We start from the raw sequence: 19,622 nt of genomic DNA, 5'->3' as shown, positions 1-19,622 counted from the left end.
CAGCCAGGGCAAAGCACAGGCCCGTGTTTTCAATCGTAGGCGGGCGTTCCCGGCTCGCCGCTGCCGAGGAGCCGGGCCGGGCCCGCCCCCGGCCTCAGGGCCCGCCACGTGTCGCGGCGGCTGCGCAGGCGGCGGGCGGGGCGGGGCGGGGCGGCCGGGCCGGCGGCGCGGGAAGATGGCGGCCGGGATCCGGGAGAAGCAGACAGGTGAGCGCCTGCCCGCGGTCCCGCCGCGCGGGCGGCACCGGCCCCTCCCGGCGCTCGGGCGGGGAGCGGAGCCGGCCGAACGCTGCCGCTGCGGCGCCTGCCTCTGTCCCCCGGGGCGGGCTGCGGGCGCCGCCGCGCCTCCGCCGGGGATTCGCGCCCTCTCACCCGGCTTGGGTCTCCCGGCAACGGGGTGGCGGCCCCTCTACCGCCTTCTCTTCGCCTCTGCAGCGGCGGGCCCGGGACGGCGGGGCTCCGGAGCCTCGGCCGCAGTTCTCGCAGAGGGACCCCGGCCCCGCTTGGGCCCCAGGCCCCGGGGACGTGGCCATAGGTGCCGCCGAGGTGTGGAAGGCGCCCCCGGGGCGGGACTTGGCCGGGCCCGGGCCGTGAGCGGTGCCTTCTCCCGCGGCCGTGGGAGCGCACCCTCCGTTTCGGCTTCCTTCTGCCGGTGGGAAGGATCGACGGAAAACAGCGTTTAATGGTGCAAAAATAAAGCTGCTGTTATTATGCCCTTGTTAAGACAATACAGCAGCATGCGAGCGTGTGCTGACCCTCAAGAAACTGAGAATACGATATTAACAACTAAACTGATTGTGCATTAGGATTTCTGCGAGTAAAGGATTTGTTATTCCATCCCTTCTTACACATGGGTGAGAATCCTTAATTGATTCTTCTCTACCTTGATGCTGTTTTGTAAAGCCTTGAACATACTCCTAAAGCACAGGGGATGTCAACTCTGTAGTCCTCTACTTCCCTTGCTTGCAAAAGTTGTAGTCAGTAGTTGAGCTGTAATCATGTCACTTTCTCCTTGACAACTGTCACAGTCTCCGTGGACCTTAAATATTTACTAGTATGCTTCACTTTTTGGTACCAGTTGGTTTGGGTTGAAAGGGACCTTGAAGATCATCTCATTCTAATTCACTGCCTGCTATGGGCAGGAATGCCTTTCACTAGATCAGGTCGCTTAAAGCACCATCCAGCCTGTCCTTGAACACTTCCAGGTATGGGGTATCCACAGGTCTCTGTACAACCGGTTCCAGAGCCTCACCAACCTCATAGGGAAGAATTTTTACCTTATATCTAATCTAAAGCTACTCTCTTAGCTTAAGGCCATTCCCCCTTGTGCTGTCCCTACATGCTCTTGTGAAAAGTCCCTCTCCAGGATTCTTGTTAACTCCATTTAGATACTGGCAGATGCTATAAGGTCTCCCTGGAGCCTTCTCTTCTGCAGGCTGAACAAACCTACCTCTCTCAGCCTTTCCTCACAGAAGAGGTACTCCAGCCCTCTGATCATCTTAGTGGTCCTCGTCTGGACTTAATCCAACAAGTTCAAGTTCTTCTTATACTGGGCCCAAATGTGGACACGGCACTCCAAGTAGGATCTCACCAGAGGAAAACAGAGGGGGAGAATCCCCTCCCTCACCCTGCTGGCCACACTGCTTTGGATGCAGCCCAGGGTACAGTTGGCTCTCTGGGCTGTAAGTGCACATTGCCAGGTCATGTCATGCTTCTCCTCCACCAACACCCCCAGGTCCTCCCCAGGGTTGCTGTAAATCCATTCTCTGCCCAGCCTGTATTTGTGCTTGGGATTGCCCTGCCCTAGCTGCAGGAACTTGGAGTTGGCCTTGCTGAACTTCCTGAGGTTTGCACAGGCCCACTTTTCAAGCCTGTCAGGGTGCCTCTGGATGGCTTCTCTTCTCTCCAGCTTATTGAGGAGGAATTTCTTCGTGGAAGGGGTTAAACATTGGAATGGACTGCCCATGGAGGTGGTAGAGTCACCATCCCTGGAGGTGTTCAGCTGGACATATCACCTGGTGCTGTGATCTGGTTGACAAGGTGGTGATCAGTCAAAGGTTGGACTCACTGATCTTGGAGGTCTTTTCCAACCTAAATGACTCTGTGATTTTGTGACCACACACAGCTTGATGTTGTTGGCAAACTTGCTGCAGGTGCACTCAGTCCCACTGTCCATGTCACCAACAGTTGTTACTTGATTATTTCAGTCAGCCTTTACACATGAATCCATGTTGTCTTCTGTTGGGAGCTAGATTCAACAAGTAAAAGATACTCAGAAAAATGTTTCTTATCATTTAGTGATGGTATTACCATGCATGTGCACCATCTGTTGTGACCTTTATGCTGGTTCATAACCAGGATTGGTTTCATAACCAAAGCATATCATTGTGCAAGCACAGTAAAAACGTGATCCTTGCCCCAGAGAACATTTAGCATTAATGTAAATGAAATGGCAGTGTGAATACAAAAAAAGAAACTTGGACACTTGCTGAATGTTAACATGATTGTCACAGCACATTACTAGTCTGATTACTCTTTCTTAGCAGAGAGCTTATGCCAAGTTTTACTTTAGATGATAAACTCTGCAATGTAGCTGCTGCAGCTCCAGTAGTTCCAAAGTACATAGCCATACAGCTTTATATAAAATTGTTCATATGACTGAAGATGTCACCAGCAGTGAGGTGCCAAAGAATCCAGGAGCAGCCTGTAATCAACTTTCAGGGCTGCCTCCATGGTCTTTAAAAAACAAGAAAAAAGTATGAAGCAAGTGGAAGGCTGGAGCGCAGCAAGACTCAGAACTCAGTGCTAGCTTGGATTTTCCTACATTCGTGTTTCCCTGCTAGTAATGTCATTTGAAAGGGCAGTACACAGGAGGAAGCAGGACATCAGAAACACTGCCTGGCCATGGATAGAGGTGGTGTTAGGAAAGCCAAAGTTCTACTGAGGTTGAGCTGTGCAGCATGTATCTAAAGAAAGGAGAAGTGCTTCTGATGTAGCATTAGTAGCAGAAATGTGAGTAAGAAAAAATGTTGGATCATTGCTAAATGGAGCTGGTCTTTTAGTGGTGATAGACACAGATAGGGCTGAGGTAACCAGTGCTGCTTTTGCTTCAGTCTTCACCTACAAATGCTTCCAGGCCTTAGTGTCACTTTGGAGTCAATCATTGAGTGAATCCTATTGGAAGATACTTCACATCACATAAAGGAAAACGCATGCATGAATTTATGTATGGTAAATCATGCCTGACCAGCCTAATTACCTTCAGTGATAGAATGACTGGATTTGTAGGCAACAGGACAGTAGAGTATGTGATTTACCTTGACTTCAGCGAAGCTTTTGACACTGTGATGTTACAGCCAAGTTAGGGTATCATGGACTACATGAACGAACAACCAGCTACATTAAAAAAACTGGTTGGATGGTCAGGCTCAGAGAGTTGTAATTAATCAGACATAATTACCTAGAGGCTGGTAACAACTGGAGCACTGCATGAGTGTATTCTGTGACCTCTCCTGTTTAAAATGTCTGTCAGTCACCTGGAGGACAAGTCAGAGTGCAGTCTGATTAAGTGTGCAGGTGACAGCAAACTAGGGAAATCTCTTCTACTTGAGGGCAGAGCTGCCATTTAGAGGCACCTAGATTGGCAAGAGGAATGGGCAAGCAGAGATCTTACGAAATTTAACAATGACAAATGTAAATTCCTGCACTTGTAAAGGAAGAACCTCTTGCACGTACAGGCAGCAGTGTAGGGGGTTGCCAGACCAGAGAGCATCTCTGTCGAAAAGGCTTGTGAGGGGTCCCAGTGGACCATTAGCTGGAGGGAGTCAGCAGGACTACCAAGGTGGTCAGGGTCTCTGGTGAGGTTGTAGCACTAAAGCTTGTTCTGTCTGGAGTTTTGTCCAGGTGGCTTCAGGGTGGACCCTACAGCAGCTCCCCAAGACCTATGGGCAGCACTGAGAAGATGGAACCACACCCCTTTGTAGTGGTGTATGGCAGTAGGGTGAAGCACAACAGGCATAAATTGCATAACATAAACAAGGTGTTCAAACTGGATGTCCGGAAAAGCTTTTTCTCCTCAAGGACAATCAGTGCCACAGATTGCATAGTGTGGTTGTGGCATCTCCATCCCTGGAGACTTGACTGGATAAAGCCCTGAGCAGCCTGGCCTAGCCTCAGAGCTGAGCCTCCTTGGGCAGGAGGTTAGACTGGAGGTCTTCCAAGGTCTTCTCCAGCCTGACATGACCTGTGATGCTGTAGATCCCAAGAACTGCACTGAGTATGTTCATTCAGCCAGAGTCAAAAGTTAATAGTTTCTGCACTCTCCATTTATGAGCTAAGTGGTATACATCGCTCTAATCTCTGCAGGTTTTTCCTCTTTGCAAAACTCTGTGATGATTTTGTTACGAGTTTTAAGAGAATAGCCACTATAGCACATATAGTCTGCTGCTGCTAGTCAAAAGTTGGGAGATCAGCACATACTGTGTTGTTTAATCAGATAAATGAGGAAGGATTCATTATATAATAGATTTATAAATTAGTAGTAGGTGAAGCAATCTGCTTTGGTCTGTATGGTGAATGGAAAGTTTAGTTAAAAGTTCATTCCTGTTTCAAAGAGTTTTCCTGCTGCAAACTAAGGCTATTTTTGTACCCCTTAAACTAGCAATTTCTTCATGTGAGTTCTCAAAATCTTTCAAACTGTGTACTGATTTTAGTCAGGCATAAAGGTATTTTTTGTTTGGTGTGTACAGTGTTGTTCCTGTGGGGTAGGAAAAGCAGATCGGGGAATAAAGCAAACTAGTTCCCACTGGACAGAATGCACCTTCAGGAAGATACTGGAATTATTTTTAAGGCAAACCATGTTAGAATGTAGCTTGTATAACTAAGAAGAGTTAGTGTTTTAGAACTTGCTTATTTTCTTTTTGCAGTGTCTTCTGGAGCCCATAAACTCTAGCTGATGTGAGCCACCTGTCAGTCAAAGCTGCATAAAAATAATGAAAATGTGATTTCTTGCATTTATATTTTGTGATGGTTTTCCTCTCAAATGAAATGTATAATAAAATCCTGCTAAGGTGTTTAATCGCTGTTGGTCAAGTGTAAAGAGATTAAAGCATTATTTGGCTTTATTTTCCAGTGGCTTTGAAACGTATGCTGAACTTCAATGTTCCTCCTGTTAAAAACAGCACAGGAGAACCAGTGTGGAAGGTAAGAACTTTTGGAACCAGAGTAAGAGAATTTTATAGTGTTCAGAAAAGTTCCAATTTGCAGATTTTAGCTAAATCAAGTTCATCTGTCTTACGTTATTAACTTGTGCAAAATTTTTTTTCCTGTATTGTAAATACACAAAATTGAATATCAGAACTGCTGAAAAAATACCTGAGTCAGAAAGAAGCCCAATGGAAGAACTATTGATAGCTTGAAAAAGCTGAGCTCAAGCTAGCTTTATTACCTTTAAAATTACTTGTAGTTCATGAGGAGTTGACATTCTGTCTCTTCATCTGTTTTCTTTTTTCACTAATTCCTTTTTTCTCTTACCTGATTTTCCTGTTGTTCTCTCCCAAATGCAGTCAGAAAAACTGCACATACAATAACAAATTTCTGACAGCAAACTCTTGTTTGACAAGACATTTTTCAGGAGATAGAAGTGATGATTCTTTTTCCCCCTTTATCACTGAGGGTTTTTTTGGGTTTTTTCATATTTTATTTATTTGTAAGCACAAATGGAAGTCCTTGACAAATGAATGATTTATTATAAATTGGTAGATGTTTATTTCTTGAAGCACTTTTCAGGTTAGGATAGTAGTTCCCTAAACCTGAATTCCTGTATCTACTGTATTCTACAGCATCCACTTTTTACAGCACTTTATAAGATGATGTGTATCTGTTCAGGTTCTCATTTATGACAGATTTGGCCAAGATATCATCTCACCTTTGCTGTCAGTGAAAGAGCTAAGAGATATGGGGATCACTTTGCATCTGTAAGTACTTTTAAAAAATTGGGAATACTTTTCTAAAAAGAACATTTTTTAATGTTCCCTAAAATAATGAACAAATCAGTGAAAAATCATTTACTAAATAACTGCTAAAATAAAGATTATACACTGACTTGTTCCTAAAATCAGATGGCATTATTCAGAATCAGGGAGTGAAGATACAATTCCAAACACTGTTCAGTAGGATTTCTTGCTCGGTTCAGGAGGCCCTTGTTCAAAAATAAAAACTATCCAGTAGGTGTTCTTTTGGAATTTGTCTGTACAAATCCTTCTCTAATAATACATGTTAAAATTATATTAGCACAAACTGTTTCATGAGACTGTGTATGTTCTTTGTGTATCTTTTTACACATGGATTTTACTTGTCTGCTGTCAAACATATGAAATCTATAAGTATTATTTTAAGAGATTTCTCATTTCTTTTTCACCAGATTCCATTTACCTAGTCCACTGTCATTCCTTAGCTGTGGTAATAGTAGTGAAGAAACTTTGAACATACATTTATTTTTTTACAAGTTTATTAACTTTTGCTAAGTGAAGACTAGAAATGGAAGCACAGTTCAATATGCTGACACATCAGCAGAAACATGAGAAAAACATCTAAGCACCTTGCCTTTGAGCAGGAAAGGCAAGTTTAACAGTGGTTTTTTACCATGTCAACAGTTCACATATGAACTTTGTGGATGCAGTATTTTAGCTTCCTCTTGAAGATTTTTAAAGCCTTTTTTCAAGCTTTGAATAAACTTTGAAAACATCTATTAATATATTCAGCCAAATTATATACAAATGTGATTTTCTTTCTTGCTAAAACTCTGGCTAAATATAGAAAGAAATTGTAGGAAATTATATTTGTCTGTACAAATAAATAGTTACTTTAACTTGTATAATTTTACACATATCAGAGAAACAGCACGTAAGAGATGTCTTTTTTCTTACTGTCAGGCTTTTGCATTCAGATCGGGATGCTATTCCAGATGTTCCAGCTGTTTACTTTGTAATGCCAACAGAAGAAAATATTGACCGAATGTGCCAGGTAACTTGCATGTGTAATGTTTCAAAGGAGTCCACACAACAGGGTGAGTGAAGGAATCCTGCACTCACCAGAGTGTGACTGTTATTAGCACATACTTTTCAGAAAAATATTACCCAAAATATTATGCAAAACTTCAATTTCCCAGCGAGTAGAAGGGTGAATATATCAGGAGGCAGTGGGTACAAATACTCCATTTAACATTAGAAAAAGTTATTTTAATGAGGGTGGCTGAACACTGGAACAGATTGCCTGGACAGTTTGTGGAGTCTCTGTCCTTGGAGAGGTTCACAACCTGACTGGACACAATCCTAAATCACCTGCACAGTTTGATACTGCTTTGAGTGGGAAGACTGGATTAGGCTAATCTCAAATTTTCACATTCCTGGGAAGGAGATGGAAGGTTGACATCTTTGCCAAAGGAAGGAGAAGAGCAAAGGATATTTTTTGGTCGGCAGTAAGGTGTGGAATAGTAATTGCTGTCTTTCAGCTTAAATGTCATTTCCTGTTGTTTTGCAGTTCTGTGTTAGGTTGTTTATATCTGGACATGTAATCAAAACACTGTGTAAAGAGCTGCATGAAGAGACAGCTAAGCACTTCTGAAGATTTAGTTTGACTGTGGATAACTTTAACATCACACAGTAAAAGTATGATTTCTTCTTTTAATTAGTCAGGAATGTATTAGTACTTATTCAGGAAAAGTGTTGTGATTTTTCTTTCTTTTAGGATCTTCGAAACCAGCTTTATGAATCTTACTATTTAAACTTCATTTCTGCCATTTCGAGAAGTAAACTGGAAGATATTGCAAATGCTGCTATAGGTGCTAATGCAGTAACTCAAGTGGCTAAGGTAAGAAAGTCCCCCAGTCCCTAATGTTAATACCATTACAGGTGTTACTGCATTCTTATCTTCAGGCATGCTGGGGAAAAAACAGAACCTACAGGCATCCCAGTAATGCAGCTTAGTACCATACTTCAGCTGTCATTACTCCAAATGCTGCAGGATTTTTGTGCTGAATGATAAGAGGAGAAATAACAGTGGTTTCAGAGTATTCCTGATCTCATCAGCTGAATGAGTGCTTTCAGTGCATATATCTTGGGGTGGGGTTTTAGCTCCTAAATACACAAAAAAAGCAGTGTGAGTGCAGTTCTCATTTGAAATAATATTTCATATATACACACTTTTTTACACTCCTATACCTCTGTGATTTAAAGGCATGTTTTAGGGATTTACTTTTATTTTTGTTGAATGGCTGTACCGAAACCTGTAAATTATTAAGTAATAAATACATTCACTTTTTCTCACTCTGATAAGTACTACTGGCATGAGAGAAAGAACCCATTGTGAAATAAAATGAACACTACTAGTTTTGTTTAAGCCTTAGGTCGTCAGCAGCAGGAAATTGCTGTAGCACTGAAAATTAACTTTCCTAAATCTGTTTTTTGGCTGTGATGTCTCATTAATAGTTTGTGCTATAGAGAAGTTTAACTTTTTCCCGAATGTACAGGTGTGTTACAGAAAAGTTAGAAGTCATGAGTTGTAATATCTTACTGTTCAGATATTGCCCTCTTTCCTCTCTCTTGCCTGAGAGCTCAGTGCTGATTATGTTGTAGTCCTTCATATTCATAAAAAGTGAACCTACAATAATGAAATGTCCTCCATATGCGTTTTTTCAGTCATACTTGGCTACTAGAACTTTGTCCACGGAAACAGTTGGACAGTTCTGGCACTTTTCAGTCCTCTTAATATTTTGTGTTAATCATTGAATCCTTACACAAGCTTTTTAATTCATAAATTATATCTTGCATTTATTTCTTTGAATAGGTATTCCTGTAAAATGTTCAAAATTAAGTAGCAGTTAATCACATATTTTTTTGTTATGCTTCACTCTGGACTATTCTGACCATTATTCCTTGATTTCTAGGTGTTTGATCAATATCTTAATTTTATTACTTTAGAAGATGATATGTTTGTATTGTGTAACCAAAACAAAGAACTTGTTTCATATCGTGGTAAGTAAATTTATATGGAAATTATACCAGAATGTCTGAAGTTGAAATTTACTTTTGAATTTGTAGCTAATAACCAGCAATTACTTCATTTTGCTTTGATCTGCTCAGAATTCAGGATAACCTGTTAGATGTATAAAGTCATGAAAGAAGCAGTTCTTAGATACTCATTTCAGCATCTTTATCACATGGTGATTGGGATACTGAAAAATAAATATGTATTTTTAAATAACAAAGGAAAACTGTGGTATAGACATTTATGGATAATAACACTTTTTATACAAGGAATAATGTTGGAAAAATTACGTATTGTTTTCACATTAGATAGTCACTATGGATGGGAAAGGGCATTCTAGACAATAAGCAATGCTGATTGCTTCTGCAAGCGTGTGAGCCAAGCATGTCAGCTTCTTCACAAAGTTTCAGAGTTGCAAGTGAAGTCAGCCTCCTGGAACTCTTTTTCTTCTCAAGACTTCTGTTCAACTTGATTTGGAACCTAGCGGGAAAAGCAAGTGGCTGCCTTAGGTCAGTTGCTTTGGTGCTATGGCAGCTCAAGTCAACATACATACTAGTTGTCATTATTATCCACGTGATCTTCCTCCCTCCATTGTGCTGATTTTATGTACTCCTCTGACCCATTAATTGTGATAAATGTACAGGGAACTACCACTCCACCGCTCCTGCCCCTTACTCTGGATGTTACAGGGTATGTTGTCTTGCTGCCTCTGCTGTAGTTTCATTCTTCCTCTCCTCCAGAGAACCAGTAATTTCAGAGCTGCAGTGTGTGTTTAATTGACTCTTTCCTTAGAAAATACCAACTCCTTTGTGTGATGTACAAATGCAATGCAACAGAAGAAGCAAAAGTTAAGATAGTCCTATTTTTGCAGCAGCTCCTCATTCCTTTAGTATAGTCACAGTGTCACACAGCTAATTCTTGGTGCGTGGAATACTCCCTAGTGACCAGGTAGAGATGAGAAGTCTCTGTATGTATAATATTTGGCAGTGAGATTTTTCTCCTCTCTTGCCCAATATCCAAAGTCAGTACCTTTCTTTAAAACCGGATCAATAATACTGAGTTGTGTCTCAGTACTAGGGATTGATTCCATTGGCAGAGTGAAGGGCATTTTTGTTTGAAAAGCAGACTTTATTTTTTTCACTAAAACCTGATGTTAAGAGTTTTAAAAATAATTGTTTTGTGATGCGTTCCTGTGTATATAAAGATACTTAATTGACTGTCATAAGATTGCTTGTGCTAACAAGGAATTTGAATTTAAATGACTGAAAACATTTTGCACCCATCAGTTTCTATCTGGCTTGTTTTCCTCTCTGGGGCCGCTGAAATTTGCCACCATGTTTAAACCAATGTAGAAGTGGGCTGTTTCCAAAAGCTCATGGAACAGAAACCTGATCTCCCACAGAGAGTGATGAGTTTTCCATTAGAGCTCAGTGGCTGATCTGTCTTATTGTGTGAGTTCTAGATCTGACACAGACAGTCAGTAGGAGTGCAGAGGTGAGGAAGAAGTGGGCTTTTTTGCCTGTGGAGAGTATAGCAGGAGACTGCCGGTTTCATCATCTACAAAAGTCAGTGTAAATCTGAGGGTACTGAGTGATGGCTGCTGTTCTTGCAGCAGCACTGCCGCGTGCCCACGAATGTATCTGAATGGGTGAACCAAGAGCAGATATAAAAAAACAGGTTAAATTTCAGTTCTGTGATTTCTTGGCTATATGACTGCTTTTACAGAGAGGTAATGTCAGGACAAATAAGCATGATAAAATCCTTCAATTATGTGAAAGACTTTCGTAGACAGAAGGGGCATAATACATGCCCTTTGTTTAGTAAGGGACAAGAAGTGATGAGTTTAAATGCAACGAGAAAGTTTCTGACCAGATATTAGGGGCACTTTCTAATTTTAAAAATAGTGAAATATTAGATTACCTGTAAATGTTATGGTATTTTTATGTCTGGGAAGCTATTTGAATTGGTTTAGATGCAGAAATTACATGGGTTTAACTCATCTTTGGAAAGGAAGACCAACTAGATAGTCCCTCAGGCTCTCTCTGGTTCTGTTTCTCTAAGACTGTGTAGAAGAAAGAATAAATGAGTAATATTGGTATAAAGTTGATATTTGAGATATGCTGTTTCATGCTATTTGAATGCTTCTTTACCATTCTTTACAATTTGATTGAATTTTGCAGTACAACAGAAAAATGTAGGAGACCTATGCTTTCTTTTCTGTAATAGATGCATTCCCCATAACCTTCTTAGAGTGGAGAGAGAGAAATGTATAGAAAACATGGTAGAACATTTTACCAAAAGATTCTTAATGAAGTTTCCCAAAGGTTGATCTAAGGAGCAGTAATACTGAGTATCTGTGTTGGTTGCTATGGTACAAGAAAAGGAATGTGCTCATAAAATGTGCATGTTAGACAAAATTAGAAGGCACTGACAGTATGCAGATTACAGGAACATCAGAAATGAGTACTTTAAACATAATAACATGATGGGAATTAAATTTTAGAATTGGAAAAGGCAAGAGAGTAAAAGTAAGGTTTTTTCACCCCTATAAACTGGGAGACCATTAGTTGGAGATAAGTACAGAATTATAGCCCCAGTGAATTTCAAAGCTTTGTCATTACAGAAAAATACAGATTTTGGGAATGGTCTGCCTTTCTTGGTGCTGGTATTTCAGAAACTTGAAACTTCTATTGCTGCTGTCAGCCTAGTCAAAACTTTGGCTTGCTAAGTATAGTTGCTGAAATATAATCCACATCTCTAAAGTTCTTAGAGGAGAAAAGATGGGGGGGAAAAAAAGCACCTTTAAAGTTAGAGAATGGTTATGGCTGGCCATGCATAAATTTAGAATGGAAGGCTTATTAATGTTTAGAGCTTTGAAATTAATTTTTGAAGAAAGAGGATATGACAGATAATTATGAGAAAAATTTTTAAAGGTAAAGTAAAACAAACAAGGATAGAATTTATGGCATGAATCCTGAGATAGTGCTTGACTTGAGGTCTGTGATAAGATTTGGTTTGATGTTGCCTGTTGGCTCTTATATTCTTGTCAGGGTTAGTTACTTAAGAGAAATGTTGCTGCGTGTCTTCTGTTCTGACGTAAATGTGGGAGGGAAATCTCTCTTTCCTGTCAAGTAAAATGTTTTATAACTTGGGAATTACCCCTAATCTAGAGACTGACAGTAAATTTATGAGAAAAAAAAGGAATCTCGATACAAGAGGTGGGGTTTAGAAATTCTGAATATAGATAACTACATACTATAATTAAACTACACAGGTAATTTTTGAGGATTTTTTTCCTGAAAAATGTTTGTCAAGTGGATGGCCATTTCTCTTCTAGAACATGTTTCTTAGTAGGTTTTTTGTTAATGCAATACTAACACAATCCAAAAGATAACATATGCAGTCAGAGAGACTTGGAAATGATTGTGTAGTGTTTGACCTTATACAGCAAGCATTAATTAAGTTCTCCCAATTTTTTTCTCAAAAAAAAAAAAAAAAAAAAAAGGGGGGTGGAAACTAATAGATGTGCTAAGAGGGGCATTTCAGGATGTAATCTCTTCTGCACCAAAATCTGTTGACTACTAACAGCCATCAGATTAGAAGAGGTTTGCCTTCTCAGTATTAAAGTGGCATGAACTTATTTAACCCTATTTTTTTTTCCACACTGTTTTAGCCATTAACCGACCAGATATAACAGACACAGAAATGGAAACTATAATGGACACTATTGTTGATAGTCTCTTCTGTTTTTTTGTTACACTTGGTAAGTTTCCAAATTCTAGCATATTTTCCTTATTCAGTGAGATAACTAGAAGTCTAGTGATTTCATATAGAAAATTAAATGCAGAATTCAATCTGTGACCAAAATCTCAATAATTCACAGAGTGGGATAATGATCTTGCTCAAATTATTGCTTTATATCACTGTAAAGTACAATAAGGGCTGTCCTTCATGGGATTTGAGTCTTAGTCTTCAGTATGAATGGGAGAAGAATACAGAAATGCAAAGGTTTGGGTTCACTGTTTTAACAAAATCCTAGTTTGCAGTGAAGATAATAGTGCTTTGAGTTTGGATTTGTCATTCTTAAAAAAAAAAAAACAAAGCCAAAGTTTTAAAAAAAACCCACTGCAGAATTAGAAGAAAAAAAACTCCTCTCACAGACCCTGCAAAGATCTAACTGAAATAACTCCAGGAATAGGAAGATATATTAAGTTTGCTTATTTTATTGTGAGTTTCCTTGATGCTTAGCTGATACATTTTTCATGTGATGACATTTAACTTAAGCTCTAACTGAAACTGGTCTGTCTGAGATAGCTGGCCTACAAGGGGAGTTGGGGATTGCTGTGGGGCAGTCTGTTCAAGAGAGATTTCCTTGGACCTATTCAGTTCTTTCAAGTGTTAGTTGATACAAATTGAATGTTTTTCCTCAGTCACTTAAACTGTATGGTTTTGGAATTTTCCTATTTGTATAGATAAGTGAGAAACAGTAGCTAAATATTTCAAAACCTGAAAGCCAATGGAAAATGTGCTTTTGAAAATAGCATTACCATGCAGTGAGTTGTAACAGATATATTGTGCTGGTGGTGGTGGCATAATACTTACTACTGTGTTCAAGGGACTTCTAACCTTTTGAAAAATAACTTTTAATGCATCTGTACAAGATAGTTTGTCCCCTCCACAGTACATTAGCTTTCTTTCTAGTATACACTGTATTTCTCATAAATTGCTGTCTGGGGTATTCACTTACTTTTGTAAAACTCTATTTAATATTTGCATATAGCATTTTTTGTTTCATAGATAAAGACTGCAAGAGAAAAGTTTGTATTTAATCTCAGAATGTTAGTAAAAATTATTTATAAAAAGTAAAGTAATACAGAATCTGAAAATTACAATGCATGTAGAAGTCAATGTATCTTTTATTAGGCGCTATTCCTATAATCAGATGCTCAAGAGGAACTGCAGCTGAAATGGTGGCAGTGGTAAGAACTGTTTTTCTAAACACCTGTCATTGCTTTAAAACTTTCCAAACATTACTTTGACTTTTCTCGGTACTAGAGGCAGAGATCTAGTGTCATTGTATCCTTTTCCTTGTAGAGGAAATAAAACTGGAAAAGAGATACATCCATTTTCCTTTCTCGGATTTCAGTTCCATGGAACTTCTGTAGAAACTGTAATGTTAGGGAATCAAATTATGAGAAACTTAAATAATAATTCCTAAGCTAGAGTTTATCAAGATTTTCTGACAGACATTATAATTAAGATGCATCTACACAGTTTAAAAAGTGGCTGTCAGGCCTGTGTTACTCTCTGTGTATCAGTAAGACATTTTTACCTATCTTGCTGGGAAACCCTGTAAGTACAAGAGGTTTTTAGTATATCAAATTAAACTGACATTGAATTTGATCATCAAATAGGGATAAAATGACTAAAAGAAATCACAATTAGCAATCTCTACAGAACTGTCTTCATTAGGAGTCACTGTGGTTCATTTCTTCCATCTTCTTTGCATCTTCTTTGTCAGTGAAATGATAATACTGATTAAACCTAAGCATACAGTGTGCATACGCTCATATTGAGGATAATCTCATTTTTATAAAACAATTGTGGGGCAGTGTCTGACAGCCCAATTTACTGCTTCTGCTGTGGTTCCCTCTTGATGCCTCCTACTGGTGTTTTCTACTTGCATGTTTAGGGAAAAGGTGCTAATTGTCTGGCAGGAGATGAGTAGGCATAAAGGAAACATCTTCAGTGTAGTCCTGGACATCGATATAAATGCTGGAGGGAGAAAATAGATGTAAGATTTCATTCTTTCCCATCTGCACTGGACCTAATCTTCCTGCAGTGAAGACATTTATAAACTACAAAAACAGCACAATAAGTCTTTTAATGTTGATCATGTAGAGAGGTTAGGAAGCCATTGGTTTGTTAAAAGTGGTTCTGTTTTTCCCCTCCTTAGAAATTGGATAAGAAGCTCAGAGAGAATCTAAGAGATGCCAGAAACAGTCTTTTTACAGGTGACACACTTGGAGCTGGCCAGTTCAGGTATTGTGTTAGTAATTTTATTTTTCATATTTCAGTTGTCTTGGTAAGTCACCACTGTATTGAAAACTGTATTGACATGGATGTGGTTCAAATTCTATATTAAAGGAATTTACATACTTTTAAGGGAGTTTTCCCGTCTCACAGCATAACCCATTTTAAAGCTTCTATAACTAATAAGAGTATGGTCCTAGGACAGTAAGTCAAAAATTATGTTATGAACCAGTTAATTTTGTTCAGCCTCTAAACCCAGCAAGAGCCAAACTTCTGCAAATACACTCTGTTTACAGGACCATGAAATGCCGTCACGTGCCTGAACATATCTCTTAGCAAAAGAACATATCTCCTTTGAAAGAAAGAAGGACCCATTTTCTTGTCTGTGAACAGTGTTACCAGTTTAGTTATGTCAAAAGCAAGTGTTTCTCAGCTGATCCCCCTCTTGACCAGAGGAGGACTGCTTGAGGACTACCACTTGGATAATTAAGGTCTGTTAAAGTCATGACCATTTGAATCCTTTAAAGATGCTTGTGTGCATCTGATAATGTGTTCTCAGTAGCATCCCTGTATACTGTTGCCCCCAGATAGCTGAATACTCCACAGGCTGCCTTAGGAAGGTGTATTATAGGAGTTTATACTGTACATGGAAAAGAGGACATGTATTGGCAAGACTGTAGCTGAAAGAAGTTTATAATCTCCTAACTGGGTATAAAACAGTCATCATACTTTTATCTCAGATTAAAATCAGAACTTGGATAAAAGGCACAAAAACATCAAAGCTGGCAAAAGGAATGAGCTTGAAAGGAGAGAGAATAGTTGTGAAATACCAGTTTCTTCATTTTCATGGGAAGTGAATTGTAAGCACTGCTTTTCCTTCAGAGGCGTGGCTTGTTTTCCTGGTAGTGTAGCATCATTGCCCTCAAAATTAAAATGCAAGGTAAAGGAAGCATAGGAAAGTTTAAGCAGTTGAATGGCTTCAGGTCTCTAGTTTGGTTTTTCAGAATCAGGTGACTAAGGTTTTTGAGATTATATATTTAAGTGAATATACTTTAAGGAAATCCAGAGCATGGAATTTAAATGCTTTTACTCTGTTCAAAGGCACTTTAACTGGCATGTTTGCAGAAATAATGTACTTAAGAGAAATATATGTAATAATGTTCTGTCAGCTCACAGTCTCGCTATCTTCACTATAAATTTTTCATGTAGCTGTAACTCAAGACCTTTAGGCATGAATGCATTCTTTTACCACAAAATTGGGTACTGATGGAATTACCACAGTGCGTCTCAGAAGTTCATAATTTATTTTTTTATGGACTTTATATACAAGCAAAGAGAAAAACTAACTTAAAAACCCTTGGAAGTGAGATTTTATGTTTGAGGATTGTAATGGGAATTAAATATTACCACTGAAACGGTTGTTTGGAACTCAAATGTGTATCCACACAAAGGTGTATTGGTTAATACCTAAAAAGCTAGTTGCTGTTCAGTGTTTTGACTTCTGCTCAGTATTTATATAGTGGTAATTTCACTTAGTACAAAATAAAATAATATTTTTATCATTACTAAGATTTGATTTGTGTAATTTATCATAGTGATCAGACCCAGTGACTTTGGGGCAGGCTGGAGTAGCTCAGCAGTAGGCGGTTTTGCTTTTATCTTGAAATATGATAGAGGAGGTGGCTGATATCACTCAGGATGTTACTGGGATGTTTTAACCATGTTTAAAGAAGTACTAACAAAGTGTCATCTTTTCAGCTTCCAAAGGCCCCTATTAGTCCTTGTTGACAGAAACATAGATTTAGCAACTCCTCTACATCATACTTGGACATACCAAGCTTTAGTTCATGATGTTCTGGTAAGGATAAATCTGATTTTGTTACCAAAACTATTTTTTCACTCAGTTTGTTGTTAAACTTATTACCACATTCTCTCTTAATCCAAAATCTGTTTTGTCTTTTTTATTTGGAAGTTGTTTTAGTAAAGAACAACTTGGAAGATTTTCTCTAGAAGTTTTATTTAGCAATAATTTCTAAAATATTTTAAGAAGTTGAAATCTTGATATCATCTAAAGATAGCTAATTCAGCAATCCTGCCTTTTTCTTCAGTAGCTCGTGATCTGTATGTTATGTAATAGCCAAGCTCCATTAAGTGCAATTCAACTTTGAAAAAGAAGTGCTTTTAATGTGTTTTAAAACCAATTTTGGTTTTAGTTTGAACTTCTAAAAATACTTTTTCCGGTTTTTCTCCACAAGGTGGTGTAGGTGTTCAGTGCAGAGTGGTATATGATCCTACTGTAAGGAATCTAAAACAGATTTTTAAAAAACATTTTTAAATATTTAGATAGCCTTAAGTTGCCTTTATTTCCTCAAGTTTATTTTATAAAACCAATATTAGAAATGTACTTGAATGATAGCTCATTCTGTTTACCTCAGATTTGTGCATTTTGTCTATAGGTGTGGAGTAAATAATAATTAAAAAAAAAAGTAAGAGTAATTAGTATCTGGAGGCTTTTTTTGTACTGAGACCTATTTTTGGGAATAATTTCAAAATCTACCTTTGAGAATTATTTTGGATTTATTACTGAGACTGTTAGAGGCATACATGAAATATGCACGTGCATGTATGCGCTCATCTGCAAAGTTGATGGTGAACTGTATAGCCACACACAGAGTGCATTGCTATGATGAAAATATTTCATCACTAATGGAATGCTTTAGGGCACTTGTAAATTTTATTTTATGTAATTAATTCCTTATCACAAGTCCTTTCCTCTTAAACTTAAGGGTGCTTTATACAAATAAACAATTTTTGGCCTAGTTTCTTCAGGAAAGGCATATCTGAAAAAACCACAGTTTGCACCGAGTTTTCTCCAGTAAGTGTTGAACTGGCTAGAGACTTGCAGGTAGAAGTACTGAATTTCTACAGGTTTCTTTCTGAAGTAGTGTTGGGTGGCCTCAGGTGTGAGTTGGGATAGGACTTCAGTTCATCAGGATGCAGATCAAAGGTACTGGAGACTGAGGACAACTAGTGCTACAAACAGGGTGGGGTATTAAAACGACACTAGAAGACTTGCTCAAAGATCATTGGATATTTATCTCTACTGCACCAGGTTTCAATAGTTCTCTGGACCAACTTGTTAAATGCTGCATCTTAAAAATGAACAGGATTATGTTTTTTTTAGTGAAATTGTAACCAAGTGGTCTGTGGTTCCATGAAAAGGGCAAAAGTTTAATTTCAAAACCAGTCAAGTTATTCATCTTAAAGGCAAGCCTGCAAAACTCTTCACATGCTGAGCATAATATTTCATGAAATACCTGCAGTAGTCTTTTAAGAAGCCATAAATTGTAACCATGAAAGTGTTACCAAGATGTTGATTATGTGAAGTATACTTTCAAGCAAATTGGTTTTTGTTTAAGGTCTCAGTTACAATAGTCCAGGAATGCTGTGCAGTGTTGAACTACCCAGGCACAAAGTTGAGTGCTGCGTCCATTGAGATTATAACCGTGCTGTTTCTACACTTAAACAGGCTTACATAAAGAGATTCCTATTTCTAAATAAAAAACCTTTCATCAGTGGATACAGAAAAATGGGAGGCATGGATAGAAAGCCTTAAAAGGACAAAATGAGGAGTTGAAAGGAGGAACACTAATTAATAAGAATTATTTTAGGAAAACTTGTAAATGCCAAAACTAACTTGAAAACCCAGGTCACTGGTGAGTTAAGCTGAGCCAAAACATAGATCTCCATTAAAAATTACAGCTAAATTTCCAATCACATTAATTCTTTTGAAGTTTTTATCGAATATGTGTACTTGAAAAATACTATTTTTTTGCTAAAACATTAAACATCTCTTGTAAGATGAGGTCTGTGCTCATCAACTGCATGTGTTTCCTTTGAGTAGCTACTTGGTTTTGTTTCTATTCTGGCCTGGGTCATTTGTAGTGCTTAAGTCCCTGCCAAGGCATAACTAGGAACATTTTAAAACTTTATTTGACAGTTTCACTCACAGTGATCCATTTCTGTATACTTTAATGAAAATAATAAAGTGAAGTTTTATTTCTGGAAAAAATATCTATTCTAAAAGGTTCTAACAGATTCTGTGTAGTCGAAGACTTGACTCTATCATTATTTGCCAAGCAAAGAGCACCTCTGAAATTTTAAATGTTCTTGAAAAGGGCTAGGACAAAGTCAGCAAGTGGAATACTTATTAATACTCTGTTGAAAACCAGAGAGGTAAGCTGCAGAAAATACAGAGCAGTCTTTGGCAGTGGGGGAAAGAACTAGAAGACCCACAGGGAGGGAGCTGTGTGGTGACATATGAGCATAACTGTGTCTTCTAGCAAAGCGATGTAGTTTCTATGTTCATACATCTGTGGAAGAAGAAAAACTATATGGAAAAATAGCAGCTTTGTTGCAAAGTTTTGCTTTATCATGCATTCACTATTTTACTAGTGCTTAAAAAATTAGGGAAAGAGCTGTGAAGGTGTAGCTAAATAGTCCTCACAGTGAATAATCCTGTTGCTGATGTCATCAGCTTCTTGG

The 19,622-nt window shown here is 38.6% G+C and overlaps 1 protein-coding gene across 1 annotated transcript in view; it reads left to right on the top strand.

Moving 5' to 3' along the window:
• Positions 1 to 143: 143 nt before the first annotated feature.
• Positions 144 to 19,622, top strand: part of SCFD1 (sec1 family domain containing 1) — a 52,512-nt gene continuing 33,033 nt past the window's right edge. The window contains exons 1-10 of the mRNA XM_039552467.1: positions 144 to 206; positions 5,131 to 5,201; positions 5,886 to 5,974; positions 6,932 to 7,022; positions 7,746 to 7,868; positions 8,944 to 9,031; positions 12,718 to 12,807; positions 13,968 to 14,023; positions 15,001 to 15,086; positions 16,836 to 16,935. Of these exons, the coding sequence (XP_039408401.1) occupies positions 176 to 206; positions 5,131 to 5,201; positions 5,886 to 5,974; positions 6,932 to 7,022; positions 7,746 to 7,868; positions 8,944 to 9,031; positions 12,718 to 12,807; positions 13,968 to 14,023; positions 15,001 to 15,086; positions 16,836 to 16,935 (825 nt within the window). The 5' untranslated portion in view covers positions 144 to 175. The remainder of the gene's footprint in view (positions 207 to 5,130; positions 5,202 to 5,885; positions 5,975 to 6,931; positions 7,023 to 7,745; positions 7,869 to 8,943; positions 9,032 to 12,717; positions 12,808 to 13,967; positions 14,024 to 15,000; positions 15,087 to 16,835; positions 16,936 to 19,622) is intronic.

Source organism: Corvus cornix, chromosome 5 (genome assembly GCF_000738735.6).
Source record: "Corvus cornix cornix isolate S_Up_H32 chromosome 5, ASM73873v5, whole genome shotgun sequence".
Lineage (NCBI taxonomy): Eukaryota > Metazoa > Chordata > Aves > Passeriformes > Corvidae > Corvus > Corvus cornix.
Note: the sequence above shows the minus strand (reverse complement) of the source record. Positions and strands in the feature narration are given on the sequence as shown.